The sequence below is a fragment of the Balaenoptera physalus genome (genome assembly GCF_965194825.1).
Source record: "Balaenoptera physalus genome assembly, chromosome: 10".
NCBI classification, from domain to species: Eukaryota; Metazoa; Chordata; class Mammalia; order Artiodactyla; family Balaenopteridae; genus Balaenoptera; species Balaenoptera physalus.
The window spans coordinates 52,818,908-52,839,735 of NC_138889.1; the positions used below are offsets into that span (position 1 = coordinate 52,818,908).

The following is a 20,828-nucleotide window of genomic DNA, read 5'->3' on the forward strand; positions in this document are numbered from 1 at the left end:
TCATGTACTACCCTTGTGATTCTGGCTCTATGAATTTGCTATCTGTATTATTATTCACCGACTATTTTTCTTTAAATAACTCACTTTTTTTTTTTTGATGTGATGTGGACCATTTTTAAAGTCTTTATTGAACTTGTTACAATATTGCTTCTGTTTTATGTTTTGGTTTTTTGGCCCTGAGGCATGTGGGATCTTAGCTCCCCACCAGGGATCAAACCTGCACCCCCTGCATTGGAAGGTGAAGTCTTAACCACTGGACTGCCAGGAAAGTCCCACAACTCACTTTTCAAACTTAGTGTTATCTTAGTAAGGCTTTATGTACTATTTTTCTCTAAATTACATTGAAATAAAACAAGTATTACATTAAAAATGTTTGCTCACTACCTAAGATCATCATGCATACCACCATTATACACATACCATGCTTTTGGAGAAATCTGAGTTAGAAATGATTGGGGATAATCATTTGCTAGGCTTCCTGTTTTGAAAGGACTTTTTATTTTTATTTTCAGAGGTTTTATTGTCTCATATTATAAATAAATAGTCCTTGTTTTATAAATGAAAAGCAGAGCAATTTGCTGATATTTGTTAGGCTGCATGGGAAACTCTATCCTTTAGCTTATTATTTTGCATAATTATCTGATTAGGGGAGTTGACAGGTCCTGAAACCATTGGGAGGTAGTCAGCTTGTTGCAGATAGAAACATAACCTCCTCTCCTAGGTCCCTGTGGTTCATACGTTGCTAGCAAAATGGCGGTAAGGGCTGTCTTTGATATGCTTCCTTCCTTTCATGTGCTCACAGAATTTGTCAGTAGCGTGGGGGCATATTACAGATATATTGTGAGAATTGGGAAAAAACCGCGCTCAGCTATACATAGTGCCATGAAAACTGGAAGTAAAGAATAGTGACAGACAATGAGAGAGAAGGTAAGAAGCCAGAAAGCATACATCTTGGATAAGGAGGAAGGTTAAAGGAGTAGGAAAGAGGAAAGATGGAACTCTGGTTCCAAAATATACCAGGTGATGGGAGTAGTCAGAGTGGTGAGACTAAAGTATGAAGGTCAAATAGGATAGTCTGATATGGGTATGTAGGTGTGTTAGTTATCTCTTGCTACATAACAGTTTACCTCAAACCTTAGTGGCTTAAAACATTTATTATCTTACAGTTCCTGTGGGTAAGGAATTAGGAGTGGCTCAGCTAGGTGGTTCTGTTTCAGGGGATCTCATGAGCTTAAGATGTCAGTTAGTGCTTCAGTCATCTGAAGACTTGACTGAGGCTGGAGGACCCTCTCTGCTCATATGGAAGATCCACATGAGTGACAAACTGATGCCGGGTATTAGTAAGAGGCTTCAGTGTGTCCCCTCTTGGGTTTTTCCAAAGGCCTGCTTGAGTGACCTCATGACATGGCAGCTACCTTCCCTCAAAGTTGACAATCCTAGAGAGCAAGGTAGAAACTGCAGTGCTTTTTATGACCTGACGTTGGAAGTCACATATCACTTCTGCCACATTCTATTCGTGTTAGAGCCAAGTCACTAAGTCCAGCCCAAGTTCAAAAGGAGAAGAATTAGTTTTCACCTTTTCAAAGGAGACACTTCATTAGCCTTCTCAGCTAAGCAGGACTCTGAGTTCCACCTCCCTATACTGCAATGAGGAAATTCTCCCTAGGTAGAGAACTAGATGATCGTGGAACTTACTTGCGGAGTATCCTTCTCTCAGGGCTCAAAGCCTTGTGTTGCTTGTTTTCCAATGTCTGAAAATAGTTGTTCCATAGGTTGCTGTTTTTCTTTTTTTTTTAACTCCAATTTTATACTTGTACATCAGGCAGGCTGATTTGTTCCAGTTTTGGTGTATCAGACATAATAATAATCTTTCTGATGAGGAAGGATGAGTTTTATTTTTACTGATGATTCTTACTTCAGTTTTCCATAGGGTTTAGTTTACCTTTGCCTATACGGTAGCCATTGTAAATGTTTCAAGATTTGAAATAAAAGTTAGAATAGAGTGGTTGTCTGTTAAGATTAGTATTGTATTCTATCACATTTGTTGTTAAATGTTACTTACAGTTTGTCTCTGCTGTTTCTACTACCTCAACAAGGTCTTTGGTAAATAGCATTTAATAGAAATTACATTTGAATGCAAAATACATTATCTTCTTCCCGCAAACTTAAAGTCACTTTTTCATGAGTTTAAATCAGCATTGCTATTGCTTTGACTGGGCGTTTTAACTCAGTTGCCTAGAAATTCTATTTGGAGAAAAGCTTATCTGGTTTTTTTCTGGATCTATGCTATGCCTAAGCTGCTATTATGTGCACATTTATACCCATGTTCTTTGTTATTTTTCTTTAGGATTCCAGACACTTGAATTTTCTGACAACAGAACAAGCTCTGGCTGATTTTGCAAAGTTAATCAAATACTTGAAAAGAACAATCCCAGGAACTAGAAATCAACCTGTCATTGCCCTAGGGGGCTCTTACGGTGGCATGCTTGCAGCCTGGTTCAGGATGAAGTATCCTCATTTGGTGGTTGGGTAAATGCACTTATGTTGGATGTGAGCACTTTCTTAATAATTGTCAAGGCAAACGTAGGGATTTGTTTTGGGTAAAACATGTTCTATTCTGTTGTACTGAGATTTCTAATTTCTATTTCATTAACAGCTGTTATTTTTCTCACCATTTTTGTTCAATATAAGTTTCAATTTTAAAACTTGAATTCGATGAGTTACATTTTTTTCTTTTCTCCTTCCTTGGACTTGTTACCATTTAGAGCTCTTGCATCCTCTGCCCCCATCTGGCAGTTTGAGAATATGGTACCTTGTGGTGTATTTATGAAGATTGTAACTACAGATTTTAGGAAAAGTGGCCCAAATTGTTCAGAGAGTATCCGCAGGTCCTGGGATGCCATTAGTCGACTCACAGAAAAGGGTAAGCTTTAATTAGGAGAATGGAATCTTGGGATTTTTTACCTTTTAAGTGTAAAATTTAACACTTCCCACTTTCTAAGTAAACTTTTTATATATTTAATTATAACATATGTATTTAAGTATAACATATAGAAAAGTACACAAATCAAAATACACAGCTTGGAGAATTTTTGCAAAGTGAATATATAGTGTAATCAGCATGCAGATCAAGAAATCCCCTCAGAAATCCCCTCAAGCCCTTTTCAGATACTACCTCTGCATTTATCAGGCTAATCACTATCCTGCATTCTAGAACCATAGATTAATTTTGCTTGCTCTTGAATTTTTTAGTAATCAGAATTGCATAGTATGTATTTTTTGTCTCTGCTGTCTTTTGCTTGGCACTGTCAGATAAATCCATTTGTATTATTTAGTTGTAGTTTATGCATTCTCATTGCTCTATATGTTCCATTTGTTTATTTACAAAAGGGAATGATTCAGAATACTAATTCTGGTAAGCTTCATGAAGATAGGCAACTTATCTATCACGAGATTAACCAGTTCTAAAAATATTTTGTTGAATGTTGAAAAAGCATTCTTGGAGAAACTGTATAGAAGACTGAGTTTTCTGAAATACCAAGTGAAGAATGAATGATCTGTAAAGCCCTTCTGTTGAGCAGTGCTTATTAGATTCCAACAATTTGATTCTATTCTCAGGTACTGGCTTGCACTGGCTTTCTGAAGCCCTTCACTTATGCACTCCATTAACAGAATCTCAGGATGTTCAGCGTTTGAAAGACTGGATCTCTGAAACCTGGGTGAATCTGGCAATGGTGGACTACCCTTATGAGTCCAACTTTTTACAGCCTTTGCCTGCTTGGCCTATCAAGGTAATAAGAAAATGTCCTTTCATCACTTTTAATCACATACTTCTCTCTCTCTCTCCTTTTTTTTTTTTTTTTTTTTGGTGCATTCTCTGACTTTCAGCATCAGAGGAAGTCCCAGTGACAAAGGGGCTCTGAAGTTAGTCAAACCTCACACCTAGGCAAATCCTGGCTTTTGTCACTTTCTGGTTCCTCAAACTTGGACATGTTACCTAGCTCTTCTGAACCTCAGTTTTCTCATTTGAATAATGGAGATAAAATGCATAGATTACAGAGTTGTATGAATTACAACTCTTAGAACTAAGAACCAACTCTTAGAAATAAGACCAATAGTTGCTGTTAATGGAATAATTACTATGTACCAAATTCTGTGCTCTGCACTTCATATACACAGTTTATATATGTGAGACACATAGAGCTATATAATACATGGTCCGTGCTTAATAAACGGCAGCTGCTATCAAAGTGCTATGATTCAGTCAACTGCTAACACATTCTAAGTGCTACATACATCGTAAAGGCATGATCCCCACACAGCAAGGTGGAGTGGAAAGAGCACTGACTCTGGTTCCTTGTTCAGAACTACCATTTACCAGCTGCGTGATCTTGGGCAAGTCTGTTCTCTTCTTGGGCCTCCGTGTCTTCCTCTGCACAATGGGATAATGATACCTATGTTCTCAATAGGGATGTGCTGAGGATCAAATAAAATATTGGATGTGAAAACACTCTGGAAAACTTAAAGACCCTTGACACAATACATTTTAAGGTTCTTTTCATGCCAGAATTCTTTATTGTATGTGTTCTTTTTAAGCATTCCTTTGTAAAGAGCATTCCTCTTAGTTTTAAAAACAAAAGCTGGCCAACTTGATGGTTATTAAATTTAGAGAATACAACAGACTCTACAGGTAGAATGAATGCTGTGAGTGTAGATAGAATTGGGAATACAAGAACCAGGTTTCAAAAGCACTTTTAATTTAACTGTCCCTTTAAGTTATTAAATGCACACCTTGTTTAAAACTTTGTAACCCAAATGGAACAAGATCATTTGCTATTAGAGATATTTTTCTTCATCTAAAAAGTAGAATGACCAGTCAGTATATTGCACATAGCAAGCCAGAGGTAAATGCATATTGAATTAAATTGAATTTTGACAATACAAAGTTATTTTAAAGAGCAGATCTCTCTCATGGTAAGAAAACCTAGATCAAAATATGAGAAAAAACTAAATCTGAACCAATTAGTCTCCATAACTGTATGTGCTAATAATGTCTTATCTTTCTATATTATTTTACTCTTTACAAAGCACTTTCATATATACTATCTCATTTAATCCCCACAAAAATACTGTGGGAAAAAAGAGTTATAATTCCAGTTTTATGGAGAGGATATTTAAGCTCAACTAAGAGGTAGTGGAAGTGGGATTTGAACTCGAGTCTACCGTTGTTCAGAGGCTATGATCTTCTCCTACATTGCACTGAACTAGAAGACTTGACTGAAGATTTGGGTAAATTGCTGGCCACAGTGTGACAACTATCAGATTTAACTTTGAACTCTGTGTACAAAGTGAGAATTACATTTGCATCTTTATGCCCACTTGGAGAACAACTGAGTTGTCAGATGATAAAAACATATGGGCAATTCCCTCATTACTTAGAATAGGGGTTGGCAAACTTTATGTGTAAAGGACTATATAGTAAGTATTTTAGGCTTTGTGGGCCATGTAGTTTCTGTCACAGCTACTCAACTCTGTATTTCTAGCAGAAAGTAACCATAGACAATATTTAAATGAATGAGGAAGACTATGTTCCAACAATACTTTATTTATAAAACAGGCAGTGGGCTGGCTTTGGCCTGGGGCCTGTAGTTTGCCACCCTGACTTAGAAAAAATGCCAGAGGAATACAGCTTTTTAATATTCATTTGTTTATGATTTGGAACAATGAACAGTCTAACTGGTTTTATCTCTGCTTCTTTAATGTTCCTTTTGAGATATTTTGCTGTTGAGTCTTAAACGTAAATATATATTCTATCCTATTTCTCTCCTAAATAATCACTCAGAATTAGTGGAGTATATCTCAAATATTTTGTCATCTGTTTTTGATTTAGCACAATCTTTCTTTTATCTTTTGTGTACATACATATTGTAAAAGTTTATTTTTAAGACAAGATAACTTTGTGTCTTTGCCTCACAATCACCTTTTATTTCTTTTATCTAGGACTTGTTCTTGTCATTTCCTCCAGTTAATATTTTTTTACCAACTTTATCCTTTCTTTTGACATATTAAGGAATTCTTGATTGCTTATGATATATTTATAATTCTGTTTCCTGCCTGCACCCCACCAAAAGTAGTCTCTCTTTGCCTTTTGCTTGAGAAACTTCCATTGCCTACATCTATCTCTAATTTTATCCTATCTGATTTCAGAATTTTTCCACTACATGCCTCTCTTCCAAACTCTTAGCTTCAGATCACTTTCTTTCACTGTTCATTCTGTTTCTCCTTTCTTGACCCCGTCTCTGTTCTCCCAACCCCCTAATCCCTGGAACACTACCCAGTTGGGGACTGCTCTTTCACTTGGATAGTTCCATTTACCCAGGACTCCTCCTCCCTCTGATACACTTCCTCCTTTTTAAAGGGCTGACAAACAGTCGTCCTTTTCTGAGTCTGTAACTCAGGCTTAGGGTGGTGAGATAATATGTAATAGTTGGGTTATGAAAAAAGCAGGTGATTTCCAATTCTGCCTGGACCTTGTACAGTTCTGAAGTATCCACATGCAGCAACTGAATGCCATTTTCCATGTCAACTCAAATATTATCCTTTCTAATTTATCTTTGAGCCATGTACACTCAGACTCCATTTGCTTTTGTTTACTGTTAACAGAAGCTGCAACATTCATGCAGAAATAATCATGGACTTGGCTGATAGAACACAAGGAAGAAGAGAAAAGGGAAATAGAAAACCCCTCTGTCATTTGACTGCTCTGTCAGCATAAAAACTGCTAGTTCTCAGTTCTCAGCTTAAAGACCAGTTTTAAAGGATACTGTAGAGTTTGTCTATTTTGGAATCATTTTTCAGCTGATAACTCGCCAAATCTTTTGGCTTAGCCTCCTGAGCATGCAGATAGATACAGTGAAATAATAAGATATAAGATGGAAAATCTCTTCCGTTTGTCCTGGTGTTTGATAATGTATGCGACCTCTCTGGGTGGTTTAAGCGGTTTAGGTGCATTCTATGAAAAGGGAGCTTTTAATGACAAAACTAATGTGATTATCTGAGTGAGGGTGAGAGGGGTATTGAAGCCTTAGAGAAAGAAAATCTGTTAGAAAAGCTGAATGTATCTGCTTAATCCTTTCTCTAATGTGGATGGACCATACTCTCTGAGAAGAGATTGGTCTTTTTTTTTTTTTTTTTAACCTATCTTCTTTCCTTCTTCTTTAAAAACATTTTCTTTGCCTTCTTTTTCTCTCTTATTCAAATGCTTATCCTCATAGGTACAGGGACACTTAAAGCTTTTAAACAATTCATTATCTTTACTTTCTCTGGTGTACATGGGTCAAAGGGCAGAACCTAAATATTTGGGTACAGAGCTGATTAGTTTGGTACTAAGATTACAATGTTCTACTATCTCCATAATTTCTACACTCTTTAAAACAGAATTATTAAAATGGACCTCTTAGGCTCTTTTTACGTTTTTCCTGAATGTTCACATTTGTTCTAGGAAGTAGAAAGTGAATTAAGTCTGTCCATTTCCTGAACCTCATTTTGCTCTACTGTTTTGCAGTTTCCTTTTCACTATTGCATAATAAGTTTTGTAATTTTATAGTGCCACAGAATCCCTTCTATCTAAGTTTCTACCTAAAACAAATAAACTTAGAAAAATATAATCTAAGAATAAAAAAATATTTGTTTAAAAAATTAAGCATGAGGCTACAGGTATGTTTAGGTACTGTTCGTGTTGTTATTTGTCTCTTATATTATAACTTCTAGGTTGAGTGTGTGTAGTGTAGTGGTTACAAATGGAAGCTTCAGAGTGGGTCTGCATTTGAATCCCCGTTCTGCTACTTCCAGGCTGTTTGACTTTGGAGAAGTTTCTTAACCTCTCTGTGCTTTAATTTCCTCAACTGCAAAATGGGGATAATAGTAATTATAATGCTTCTTAGGGTCATTATGAGGATTTAATAGCACCTGGTGTATAGTAAGCACTAAGTTGATGCTAGTTATATGCATATAATTGTTATTATATGATGTCAAAGAGACATTGGTATACCAGGACTTTGTAGCCAAAGTTTGGGTTCAGAACTTATATTCACAGTTTTAAATTTGTGTATCTGTAGCAGACCTCTCTGAGCTTATTTCCTTCTCTGTGAAATGCGGATGGTTATTATATGTTTCTCCCTGGGTCATTGTAGGGAAAGCACCTGACCTCAAGGAATAGTCAATAGTTTTACTAGCAGACTCAGCCCCAGCTGCCCCCTTATCAGTAGATTTATAGTCTAAGTAGGAATGCTGTGCCTTTTGTAGAAATTGTTTAGAAGACACTGTTTGCTAGTGTCTACAAAATAAATGGAAAGTGTAGTACTGGGGCTACCTCAGTGCTGAGTATTTTGGATGGAAGTGGTTGGCAGAAAATCTTTCCTTGTCTGATTAGATCACAGTCCCTAAGTAAATAATCAACAGACCAAGTGCTTGCCCTCATCAGATGGGTAATACCTGCAAATTATCAGGCCTAGGCTGAAGTATTATATGAGGTTGAACCAAAAATGCCAATCAATATTTGTGTTTGACTTATAAACATGGCAATTTCATATGCTTCAGCTTAACATTTACATAAGTATTTTGTGTATCCTATAGCTCTTTAATAAAAGTATATGAATATCTCCTGTTGAATTACTAGTCTTTGAATAAGCATGGGAATAGTGCTGAGGTTTTGCTAGTATAATTTAAGTATTTTTGGGAAAACTTTATTTACTCTTGGCTACTAAAATTCTTAATGGAATACAGTCTTCCCTCAGTATCCATGGCATCCTCAGGGGATTGGTTCCAGGAGCCCCTGTGTATACCAGAATCCATGGAAGCTCAAGTCCCTTATATAAAACGGTATAGTATAGTCAGTGGGCCTCTGTATCCATGGGTTTCCCATCCGTGAATTCAGTCAACCTCAGGTGGAAATGTCCATCCATGGATGCCAAACTTGTGGATTTGGAGGGCTGACTATATATTTACTGAAAAAAATCCGTGTATAAATGGATCCACCCAGTTCAAACCTGTGTTTTTCAAGGGTCAGCTGTACATAGAGAAATGTAGAGAGTGTGTCTTTTATCTAGAGGATGATACTTAGACTCACAGAATCTTTGAGTTAGAGAGGAAATACAGAAACACCTAAAATAACAAAATTCTCTTATTTTAAATATTTGTAAACAAATTTTAAGTGATATTTTTTCAGGCCTTCTCTCTATCATACTGGTAGAATTATAAACTGGTACTTCCTTTCTATAAGGCAGTTTGACATGATGTAGCAAAGGCCTTAAAAATGTTTATTTCCTTCAAACCAGTAATTCCTCTAAGAATTTATCTCAAGAAAACAAGGGTAGATAGGTAGATAGATAGATAGATAGATAGATAGATAGATAGATAGATAGATAGATAGATTTAGCCCCAAGGATATTTATTGTAGCCTTACTTGCAATAGTAAAAGATTGGGAATGATTCAGATGACCAATTATAGAGTTTCTTCAACTATTCCTCAACTCCCCATCCTGATTGCTCCCCTCTGAATTTCCTCATGTTGGTCAGTGTCCTTCTTAGAGTGTGGTGCTCAGAATTGGACACAGTACTCCAGGGGTGCTCTGACCTCACAGAGGACAGTGGGCCCAGGATTGCCCTTAATCTGGACATGGAATTTCTATCAGCAGAGGCCAAGTTTCTGACCAGGACGTTCTCTCTGTGTAAGTGGGGCTGCCAAAACCCAAGTATTGTCAGCTGGTGCCAGTCCCCAGCCATGCTTGTGTCTTTTAGGGAGTGACAGTAACTGCTGTTTGCAGAGATGGCTATTCATAGGGACTCCTTTTCTTTGCCTGACAGAGGCCCAGTGTTCTAGCTCTGAGAGGGGATCTGATGCCAGCATGTGAGTCACACTCACTTGTTACTGTTCTCTTCGAGAGTTTTAGGCCACTTGTTGCTGCACATCAGCAGTCCCTTCTCCCCCTGCCCAGCTTGCACTGTCACCCAGCCTCATCTACCATGCTGTGCTTGAACATAATGCTCTTCTCTGCATTGCATGGCTCTACTCCATAGTTTTGTGCTGCATTTTGAAAGAGCTAAGTCCAGTGGGGGTGTCCACATGCAGGAAAGAATGCTGATCAACTGTTGGCATTAGATAGTTTAATAAATTCTATGATTGGTTCTTGATTTCCATACATTCTTGAGTATTTCTAATTGGCATATTTCTCAGGAACATTTTCTGAGAAAAGGGCTATGCAATTAGGTATTTTTGACTTACCATGAATAATTGAGAGTTGTCAGAATAGTAAAACAATCTTTTGCCTTTTTTCTTCAACATGCATTTCCTTATTGCTTTAGGCTTGAAAGGTTTTTGCAGCTTTCAGTTTAGTTCAGTTCTGTTTCTTTGTTTTTTTTACATATAAATTTATTTATTTGTTTTTAGCTGTGTTGGGTCTTCGTTGTTGCACGTGGGCTTTCTCTGGTTGCGGCGAGCGGGGGCTACTCTTTGTTGTGGTGCACGGGCTTCTCATTGCGGTGGCTTCTCTTGCTGCGGAGTACGGACTCTAGGCGCATGGGCTTCAGTAGTTTTCACGCACGGGCTTAGTTGCTCTGCAGCATGGGGGATCTTCCCGGACCAGGGATCAAACAAAAAATTTTTTTTTTTAGATTCTACATATAAGAGAGATCATATAGTATTTGTCTTTCTCTGTCTGACTGATTTCACTTAGCATAATGCCCTTAAAGTCTACCCATGTTGTCACAAATGGCAAGATTTCATTCTTTTTTTATGGCTTAATAATATTCCATCGTATACACGTACCATACCTCTTTTATTCATTCATCCATTGATGAACATTTAGGTTGTTTCCATATCTTGGCCATTGTAAATAATGCTGCATTGAACATGGAGATGCATATATCTTTTCGGATTAGTGTTTTTGTTTTCTTTGGGTAAATACCCAGAAGTGGAATTGCCAGATTATATGGCATTTCTAGTTTTAAGTTTTTGGGGAACCTCCATACTGTTTTCAAAGTGGTGTACCAATTTACATTCCTACCAGCAGTGCACAGGGTTCCCTTTTCTCCACATCCTCGCCAACACTTGTTATTTCTTGTCTTTTTGATAATAGCCATTCTAATAGATGTGAGGTGATATCTCATTGTACTCTTGATTTGCATTTTCCTTTTGATTAATGATGTAGAGCATCTTTTCATATACCTGTTGGCCATCTGTATGTCTTCTTTGGAAAACTGTCTATTCAGATCTTCTGCCCATTTTTTAATCGGATTTTTTTTTTTGCTGTTGAGTTGTATGAGTTCTTTATATATTTCGGATGTTAGCCCTTTATCAGATATATGATTTGCAGATATTTTCTCCCATTCAGTAGGTTGCCTTTTCATTTGTTGATGGTTTCCTTTGCTATGCAGGAGGCTTTTAGTTTGATGAAATCCTACTTGTTTATTTTTGCTTTTGTTGCTTTTGTTTTTGGTGTCAGAATAAAAAAAATCATTGCCAAGACCTATGTCAAGGAGCTTACCACCTATGTTTTCTTCTGTGAGTTTTATGGTTTCAGGTCTTACATGGAAGTCATTCACTTTGAGTTAATTTTTGTGTCTGGTGTAAGATAGTCATCCAGTTTCATTATTTTGCATGTGGCTGTCCAATGTTCCCAACACTGTTTATTGAAGAGACTATCTTTTCCCCATTGTATATTCTTTTTTTTAAATTTATTTATTTATTTTTGGCTGCTTTGGGTCTTTGTTGCTGCACGTGGGCTTTCTCTAGTTGCGGTGAGCGGGGGCTACTCTTCGTTGCGGTGCGCAGGCTTCTCATTGTGGTGGCTTCTCTTGTTGCAGAGCACAGGCTCTAGGCGCCCAGGCTTCAGGAGTTGTGGCTCACGGGCTCTGGAGCGCAGGCTCAGTAGTTGTGGCACACGGGCTTAGTTGGTCCACGGCATGTGGGAACTTCCCGGACCAGGGCTTGAACCCATGTCCCCTGCATTGGCAGGCGGATTCTTAACCACTGCGCCACCAGGGAAGCCCCCCATTGTATATTCTTGACTTGTTTGTCATAAGTTAATTGACTATATATGCATGGGTTTATTTCTGGTCTCTCTATTCTGTTTCATTGATCTATGTGTCTGTTTTTATGCCAGTACCATATTGTTTTAATTAATACAGGTTTGTAATATAGTTTGAAATCAGAGAGTGTGATGCCTTTACCGTTGTTCTTTCTCAAGATTGCTTTGGCCATTTGGGGTCTTTTATGTTTCCACACAAATTTTAGAATTTTAAATTTTATTTCTGTGAAAAATGTCATTGGAATTTTGATAAGGATAGCATTGAATCTGTATATTGCTTTGCGTATAGATATTTTAACAATATTAATTCTTCCAATCCATGAGCATGAAATATATTTTCATTTATTTGTGTCTTCTTCAATTTTTTCATTAATGTCTTGTATTTTTTAACATACAGGTCTTTCATGTCTAAAATACCTCCTCCCAGGTATTTTATTCTTTTTGATGTAATTGTAAATGGGATTGTTTTCTTAATTTCTCTTTCTGATAGTTCATTATTAGTATATAGAAACACAGAAGATTTTTGTATGTTGGTTTTGTTTCTTGCAACTTTACTGAATTCATTGATTTTTCTTAATAAATTCATTAATTTTTCTAACAGTTTTTTTTTGGCCACACCACATGGCTTGTGGGATCTTAGTTCCCTGACCAGGGATTGAACCCATGCCTCCTGCAGTGCAAGTGTGGAGTCCTAACCACTGGACTGCCAGGGAATTTCCTCTAACAGTTTTTTGATAGAGCCTTTATGGTTTTTTATATATAATATCATGTCATCTGCAAATAGAGGTAGTTTTACTTATTCCTTTCAGATTTAGATGCCTTTTATTTCTTTTTCTTACCTAATTGCTCTGGCTAGGACTTCCAATAGTATGTTGAGTAAAAGTGGTGAGAGTGAGCATCCTTGTCTTGTTCCTGATCTTAGAGTAAAAGCTTTCAGCTTTTCACTGTGAGTATGATGTTTGCTCTGGGCTTGTCATATACAACCTTTATTATGTTGAAGTATGTCCACTCTATACCAGTTTGTTGAGAGTTTTTTTTTAATCATAAATAGATGTTGAATTTTGTCAAATACTTCTTTTGCATCTATTAAGATGATCATATGATTTTTATCCTTTATTTTGTTAATATGGTGGTTCACATTGACTGATTTGTTGATGTTGAACCATCCTTGCTTCCCTGGGTAAATCCTACTTGATCATGGTGTATGATCCTTTTAGTGTATCATTGAATTCGGTTTGCTAATATTTTGTTGAGGATTTTTGCATCTATGGTCATCAGGGAGATTGGCCTGTACTTTTCTTTTCTTGTGGCATTCTTATGTAGTTTTGGTATCAGGGTAATTCTGGCCTTGTAAAATGAACTTGGAAGTGTTCCCTCCTTTTCTATTTTTTGGGAAGAGTTTAGGAAGGATTGATATTAATTCTTCCTTGAATGTTGGTAGAATTCACCAGTGAAACCATCTGGTCCTAGACTTTTGTTTTTTTGAAGGTTTTTGTTTACTGATTCAATCTCCTTACTAGTATTCAGCCTGTTCGGATTTTCTGTTTCATCATTTTTCAGTCTTTTTTTTTGGCTGTACTGCATGGCATGTGAGATCTTAATTCCCCAACCAGGGATTGAACCTGTATCCTCTGCAGTGGAAGCGTGGAGTCTTAACCCCTGGACCGCCAGGGAAGTCCCCCATGATTCAGTCATGATAGGCTACATGTTTCTAGGGACTTATGCATTTCTTCTAGGTTGTTGAATTTGATGACATATAATTGTTTATAGTACTCTGTTGTGATCCTTTGTATTTCTGTGGTATCAGAAATACACAGGATCTGTAGTATCTATAGTATCTCCTCTTTCATTTCTGATTTTATTTATTTAAGTTCTCTCTCTTTTTTTCTTGGTCACTCTGGCTAAAGATTTGCTAATTTTATTTTTCAAAATCCAGGTCTTAGTTTTATTAATTTTTTTTTTCTTCTATTGCCATGCTCCAGACTGCCAGTGTTTCCTGGAGGGGAGCTTTACATGTGTCTGGTGCCCTGGTTTTTATGTCTGGCGCCCCAGTTTTTGTGGCTCCCACCCAGGGGACACCCCTTGATCACCTGGCTCTGGTGGCTGGGGGCTGGAGCTTACACTCCTGAGTCCCATGGGACTGTGCTACTGGAGATATGGTTCTTGTCAGGCTGCCACCCTCAGGGCACTGCATAGACAGCAGACTGAGGAACACCCCCCAGTCTTTTTGTGAAGGAGACTTCTCTGCTTGTTTGGAGCTTCTGCCTGAGGGGCAGGCTTCATGTTTAACACGTATTTAGTGGCCTGCAAAGCTGCTCTTAAGGAATGTAGGCCATGGATGTCACCTTGGTGCTTTCCCTCTGCCTTGCTTCAGCTTGCTGATATCACCTAGAAAAGAGCTTATACACTCATCTCGGAGCCCTGTTTTTTGTGACTGCCCAATGGACACTTCCAGATCACCTGACTCTGGTGGCCAACAGGGCTCATGCTTGCAGTCCCACAACACTGTATATACTTGCATACTTTTAAAAGCTGGTGCTTGAGGGTCTGGCTCCTAGTCATCCTGAATGAAAGAGCTAAGATCCTCCCTTTTGGGATGCTGACAGGTTTTGGCATGTCCTCAACTACTTGGAGTTATTAAAAATATAATAGGCTTCTTGGATAAGCACAAAGGTTTGAAAGACACCCAAGCGCTAAGGCAGGGTTGAACAACAAGATTCATCTCCTATACGAGGCCACTCCTTCATGACTGGGAGAGGTGGTTGTTTCTACTATATGGAAACTAACACAGAGAGTCAAACAAAATGAAGAAATAGAGGAATATGTTCCAAATGAAAGAACAAGGTAAAACCTCAGAAAAAAATCTTAATGAGAGAGAGATTAATTTACCTGATAAAGAATTCAAAGTAATGGTCATAAAGATGCTCACTGAACTGGGGAGAAGAATGGATGAACACAGAATTTCAGCAAAGAGATGGAAAATATAAAAAAAGTACCACGTAGAAGTCACAAAGCTGAAGAATACAATAACTGAAAAAAATTACACTGGAGTGGTTCAACAGCAGATTAGATGAAACAGAAGACAGGATCAGTCAACACAAAGACAGGGCAGTAGGACTTATGCAGTCAGAGCAGCAGAATGAAAAAAAAGTGAAAATAGCTTAAGGGACTTATAGACTAACATTTACATCAGGTGGTCTAACATTCACATCATAGGGTTCCCAGAAGGAGAAGAGAGAGAGAAAGTGGCAGAAATCTTATTTGAAGAAATAATAGGTGAAAGCGTCTCTAATCTTCCAGATCCAGGAATCCCAGAGAGTTCCAAATAAGAGGAATCCAAACAGACCCATACCAAGACACAGTATAATTAAAATGTCAAAAGTTAAAGACAGGGAGAAAATGTTAAAAAACAGCAAGAAAAAGCAATTTGTTACATGCAAGGGAGCTCCCATAAGACTATGAGCAGATTTTTTAGCAGAAACTTCGCAGGCCAGAAGGGAAAGACACAGTATATAAGGTGCTGAAAGAAAAAACCTTTCAACTAAGAATACTCTACCTGGCAGTTATCATTCAGAAGTGAAGGAGAGATAGAGTTTACCAGACAAGCAAAAGCTAAAGGAGTTCATCACCACTAAACCAGCCTTATAAGAAATGTTAAAAGGGACTTCTTTAAACTGGAAAGAAAGGGCACTAAGTAGTAACAAGAACTCATAAGAAAGAATAAATCTCACTGGAAAGGCAAATATATAGTAAAGATAGTGGATTAATTACTTACAAAGCTAGTATGAAGGCCAAAAAAATCAAAGGTCGTAAAAATAACTATGATTACAGTAACTTGTTAAGGATACACAAGAGAAAAAGATCTAGAATGTGACTTATAAATTGGGGGAATTATATAATGGGGGAGTAATAATGTTGAGCTTTTCAATGGGATCAAACTTAAGTTGTTATCAACTTAAAATAGAATGTTATCGATATAAATTGTTATATGTAAGCCTCATGGTAACCACAAAACAAAAACTTGTAGTAAATATACAAAAGATAAAGAGAGAGGAATATAAACATACCACTAAAGAAAGTCATCAAGCCACAAAGGAAGAGAGCAAGAGAAAAAGAAAGAAAGGAGCTAGAGGAGCTACATAAACAGCCAAAAAACAATGAACAAAATGGCAATAAGCACATACATATTAATAATTACTTTAAATGTAAATGGACTGAATTCTCTAATCAACATAGAGTGGTTGAATGAATAAAAAACCAAGACCCATCAATATGTTACCTATAAGAGACTCACTTTAGATGTAAGGACACAAACAGACTGAAAGTGAAGGGATGGAAAATGATATTCCATGCAAATGGAAACCAAAAGAAAGCTGGGGTAGCTATACTTATATTAGATAAAATAGACTTTAAAATAAAGACTATAATGATACACAGAGAAGTGTGTTACATAATGATAAGGGAGTCAATTCAACAAGAAGATAAAACATTTGTAAATATTTATGTGCCCAATATAGGAGAACCTAAATATGTAAAGCAGATATTAACAGACCTAAAGGGAGAAATAGGCAGCAGTACATGAACAGTAGGGGACTTTAATACCCCACTAATGTCAATAGATAGATTATCCAGGCAGAAAATCAATAAGGAAACATTGGTTTTAAACAGCACGTTAGACTAGATGGACTTAACAGATATTTATAGAACATTCTATCTCAAAGCAACAGAATATACATTCTTCTCAAGTGCACATAGAACATTTTCTAAGATAGATCAAATGTTAGGCCACAAACAAGTCTTAGTAAATTTAAGAGGATTGAAATCATATGAAGCATCATTTCCAACCACAGTGGTATGAATCTAGAAGTAAATTACACAAAGAAAACTGGAAAATTCACAAATATTTGGAGATAAAGCAACATGCTATTGGACAACCAATGGGTCAAAGAAGAAATTAAAAGAGAAATTTAAAAAATACCTTGAGACAAATGAAAATGGAAATGTAACATACCAAAATTTATGGGATGCAGCAAAAGCATTTCTGGGAGGGAAGTTCATAGTGATAAATGCCTACCTCAAGAAACAAGAAAAGTCTCAAATAAACAATCTAAATTTACACCTCAAGGAACTAGAAAAAGAACAAGTGAAGCTCCAAGTCAGTAGAAGGAAAGAAAGAAAGATTAGAGCAGAAATAAATGAAATATAGACTGTATACTTCAGCTTTAACATCACTATCTAGAGTTCAATATTTGTTTACAATGTTTTTGAGGTAAAATTTACATACAAATCGTGTGTTGTTTGTTGTATAATCCAGACCCCTATGATGATAAGAAATATTTTCATAACCTTGGAATTTCCCCATGTCCCTGACTAGTCAGTCCTGCCTTCGCTCCCAACCCCAAGTATTACCTGTGACTTTTAGCTCTGATTATAGTCAAGTGTTAGGAGTATTTTGAACTGGGGAGCTGCCTGATATGCTTCTTATAATGTTACAGATGTAGGAGCTTGGTGTAGTTTTTCCAAAAGAAATTTCATAAATTTTGCATTTTCATAAAAATATAGTCATTCATTCAGCAAACATTTAGCTGCCAGATGCCTTGCTAAGTGCCAAGGGAGACATTCTGGAATCAAATGAGTGCGGTATCAGCTCTGATAGAAATAGGCACAGGATGAGGAGGCACAAAGAAGGGAGTGATTTAGTTCTCCCTGACTTGAGGGCATAGGCAACAATGGCCTCGTAGAGGAGGTGACACTTGAGCTGCGTTGAGGAAGATAAGTTGGTGTTTGCCAGGCAATTAGTGGAGTGGGAGAGTGGGAAAAGGGCATTTCAGTGTGAGCGAAGGCAGTGAGGAGGGAAAGAAGTTGGTGTGGTGGGAATGGTTTTGCTAGGCTGGAGCAAAGGCTGCAGAAGATAAACCTAGAGTGGTAAGTGGGGAGGACTTTGCATACCATGCAAATGACTTTGGTTTATTTCTATAGTTTGGGGAGTAATTTGAAAGGTTTATTCATTTATGAAGGTGGTTATATGCAATAGATAGAAATTGTCAGGCAATGCCGTTAGATGCTTAAGATTGTTTTATGATCAAATCAAACTCATATTTCTTCTTTGTTTTATTAAACTGTAATTTTATATTTATATTCAACTCTTCTCCCTTTTATCTCTCTAAAATGACAGGTAGTGTGCCAGTATTTGAAAAATCCCAATGTATCTGATACATGGCTGCTGCAGAATATTTTCCAAGCTCTTAATGTATATTACAATTATTCGGGCCAGGCGAGATGCCTGAATATATCAGAGACAGCAACCAGCAGTCTGGGAGCCCTGGGTTGGAGCTATCAGGTAAGTGTGTATATTTCCCCAAGTGGAACTTACTTTTCACTGATATGGTTGTGCTATAACAGAGAATTTGCAGGATTTTGTCACCTGGATCCAAATCTGAGCTCTGTTACCTTGTACTTTGAGACTGTGGATAAGTTTCCTCATTCATATATTCATTAAAAACCAATTCCATTTTTTAAAAAATTTATTTTACTGAAGTAAAGTTGATTTACAATGTTGTGTTAATTTCTGCTGTACAGCAAATTGACTCAATTATACATATATATATATTCTTTTTCATATTCTTTCCCATTATGGTTTGTCACAGGATATTGAATATAGTTCCCTGTGCTATAGAGTAAGACCTCATTGTTTACCTGTCTTATATATACTAGTTCAGTTTGGTATATAATCATCACAGAATATATTCTGAGTACTTAACACAAGTCAGGCACTTTTCTAGGCTCTAAAGACACAAAGGTAAATGAGATACGATCTAATCATCAAATATAGCTTGGTGGAAATGATAGGTAACTAAACTAATGTTACAGTAGATCTTGGTAAGTCCTATAAAGGTAGCATTTTATGGACACAGAAAAGAAGGGGGAGTCTAACTTGATTCTGTCTGAGCCTCCATTCCTTCCTTCATCTGTACAATGAGACTAGTAATAATAATAGTAATGCTTTTCCTCCAGAGTTGTTTTGAGGATTAAATATGATAATAGATGTGAAATGAAGCAGTTTGCAAAGAAGGAATGTATAGCCCCAACTTCTGTGACTTCTCAGCTGCGCCTTTCCAGGAATAATGAGAGGTGGTATGGCATAAAGAACAGGGGCTCTGAAGCCAGACTGCCTGAGTTCAAACCCTGGCTTTACTGCTTATAAGCTGTGTGACCTTGGACAATTTATTTAACATTTTATGCCTCATCTTCTCACTGGAATCTCTCCTGGTTTGCTTTTTCAGACCTGCACAGAAATGGTCATGCCCTTCTGTTCTAATGGTATTGATGACATGTTCGAACCTCACTCGTGGAACTTTAAGGAATTTTCTGATGACTGTTTTAAACAGTGGGGTGTGAAACCAAGGCCCTCTTGGATCCCTACTATGTATGGAGGCAAAAACATCAGTTCACACACGAACATCATTTTCAGGTGAATTTTTGCTGATCCAAAGAAAACTTTGGTTGACGGAGACATTTTTAGAATAGCTGAGAAAAGAGAACCAGGAAAATGCTGCAGTTACAACGATATAGAATACAGCAGTGGTATCCATCATGTTTTTCTACTCCTTGAAAGACAGAGGATGCTGAGAGGTGATATGAATTTTTGCTCTATTACCAGTATGCTTAAAGGCTTAAAAACAACAGCAACAAAGTTAAAATATTAAAAAATACTCTCCAACACAAAATGAAGCATCATCTGTTGTTCTCAATTTGTGTTACTATTATTATCAATGGTAATAAAAAATTTTAATATATATTTAACAAACACTTTTGAAGTGCCCACTCTGTTCTGTCCCAGGCACTGTATGAGGCACTTTAAATAAATTACTTAATTCAATTCTCACAACAAGCCTTGGAAGCAGTTTTTATAGTCCCTTTTTTACTGAGGAGAAAAGTGAAGGTCACTGTGAGCAGTCACTTGCCAAAACTCATCCAGCTTTGTTTTAGTTACCAAGTGATAAAGTCAGTTTTCAACCTTGGTGTGTCTGACTACAAAACCCGTGTTTGTTCTTCTGTTACACTGCTGCACTAGTAGTGTCATATTTGGTATTGGTTCACGTTGGAGTTAATTGAGTAGACTCTATGTGTCTGATTGCGACTTCAAAATTTCCATGTTTTGGCTTGAATATTAGGTTGTTAGTTATTAAAATAGCAACCATTTAATTAAAAAATTTCCCCAAATCTATATGGAGATAGTAGAGAGATACCCATACATATCCCTTAACCTGGACCTATTGTTTAAATTGTAAATGTCATTCTTTTACAAACTCTTCTAAACAGTCACATTTGACCTTCTAGACATGGCCAATAGCTTTTAGGAGTGAGGAATGCTGTTTTGACTGAAGGATCACTCTCTGGGTTTAGGCCAGTGGCACTGCCCATTTTGCAAAAGAGCCTCTGTCTTATTGGGTTCATGCTATTTTCTCACTCAGTAGGGTACCTGCCCCCCCTATATGGAAAACTTAAAGATTCTTTTTAATTTCCTGAAATTGTTTTCCTTGTCCTCAATAGGAGTCTTCAAAACTATACTTTTCATCTCAGCCTTATGAAGTGACAGTTGAGCAAATAAGGATATTTAGGGTATTTAAGGAAACTGCCAAGTTAGGATGTTTGAAATCAGGAAAACATGAAAGGACTGAGAGAACTGAAAAAGGCTTAAGTATAAGCCTTGGGTGTCCAAGGTCATCTTTGTTGCCTCAG

At 37.1% G+C, this 20,828-nt stretch overlaps 1 protein-coding gene across 9 annotated transcripts in view; it reads left to right on the forward strand.

The window, feature by feature from the left end:
* The window catches only part of PRCP (prolylcarboxypeptidase), a 70,869-nt gene that overhangs the window by 42,123 nt on the left and 7,918 nt on the right, over positions 1 to 20,828 (forward strand). For all 9 annotated transcript variants that reach the window (XM_082410180.1, XM_082410188.1, XM_082410182.1 and 6 more), the window contains exons 5-9: positions 2,348 to 2,529; positions 2,766 to 2,923; positions 3,619 to 3,791; positions 18,262 to 18,426; positions 19,370 to 19,557. In XM_082410180.1, coding sequence (XP_082266306.1) covers positions 2,348 to 2,529; positions 2,766 to 2,923; positions 3,619 to 3,791; positions 18,262 to 18,426; positions 19,370 to 19,557 — 866 coding nt within the window. The remainder of the gene's footprint in view (positions 1 to 2,347; positions 2,530 to 2,765; positions 2,924 to 3,618; positions 3,792 to 18,261; positions 18,427 to 19,369; positions 19,558 to 20,828) is intronic.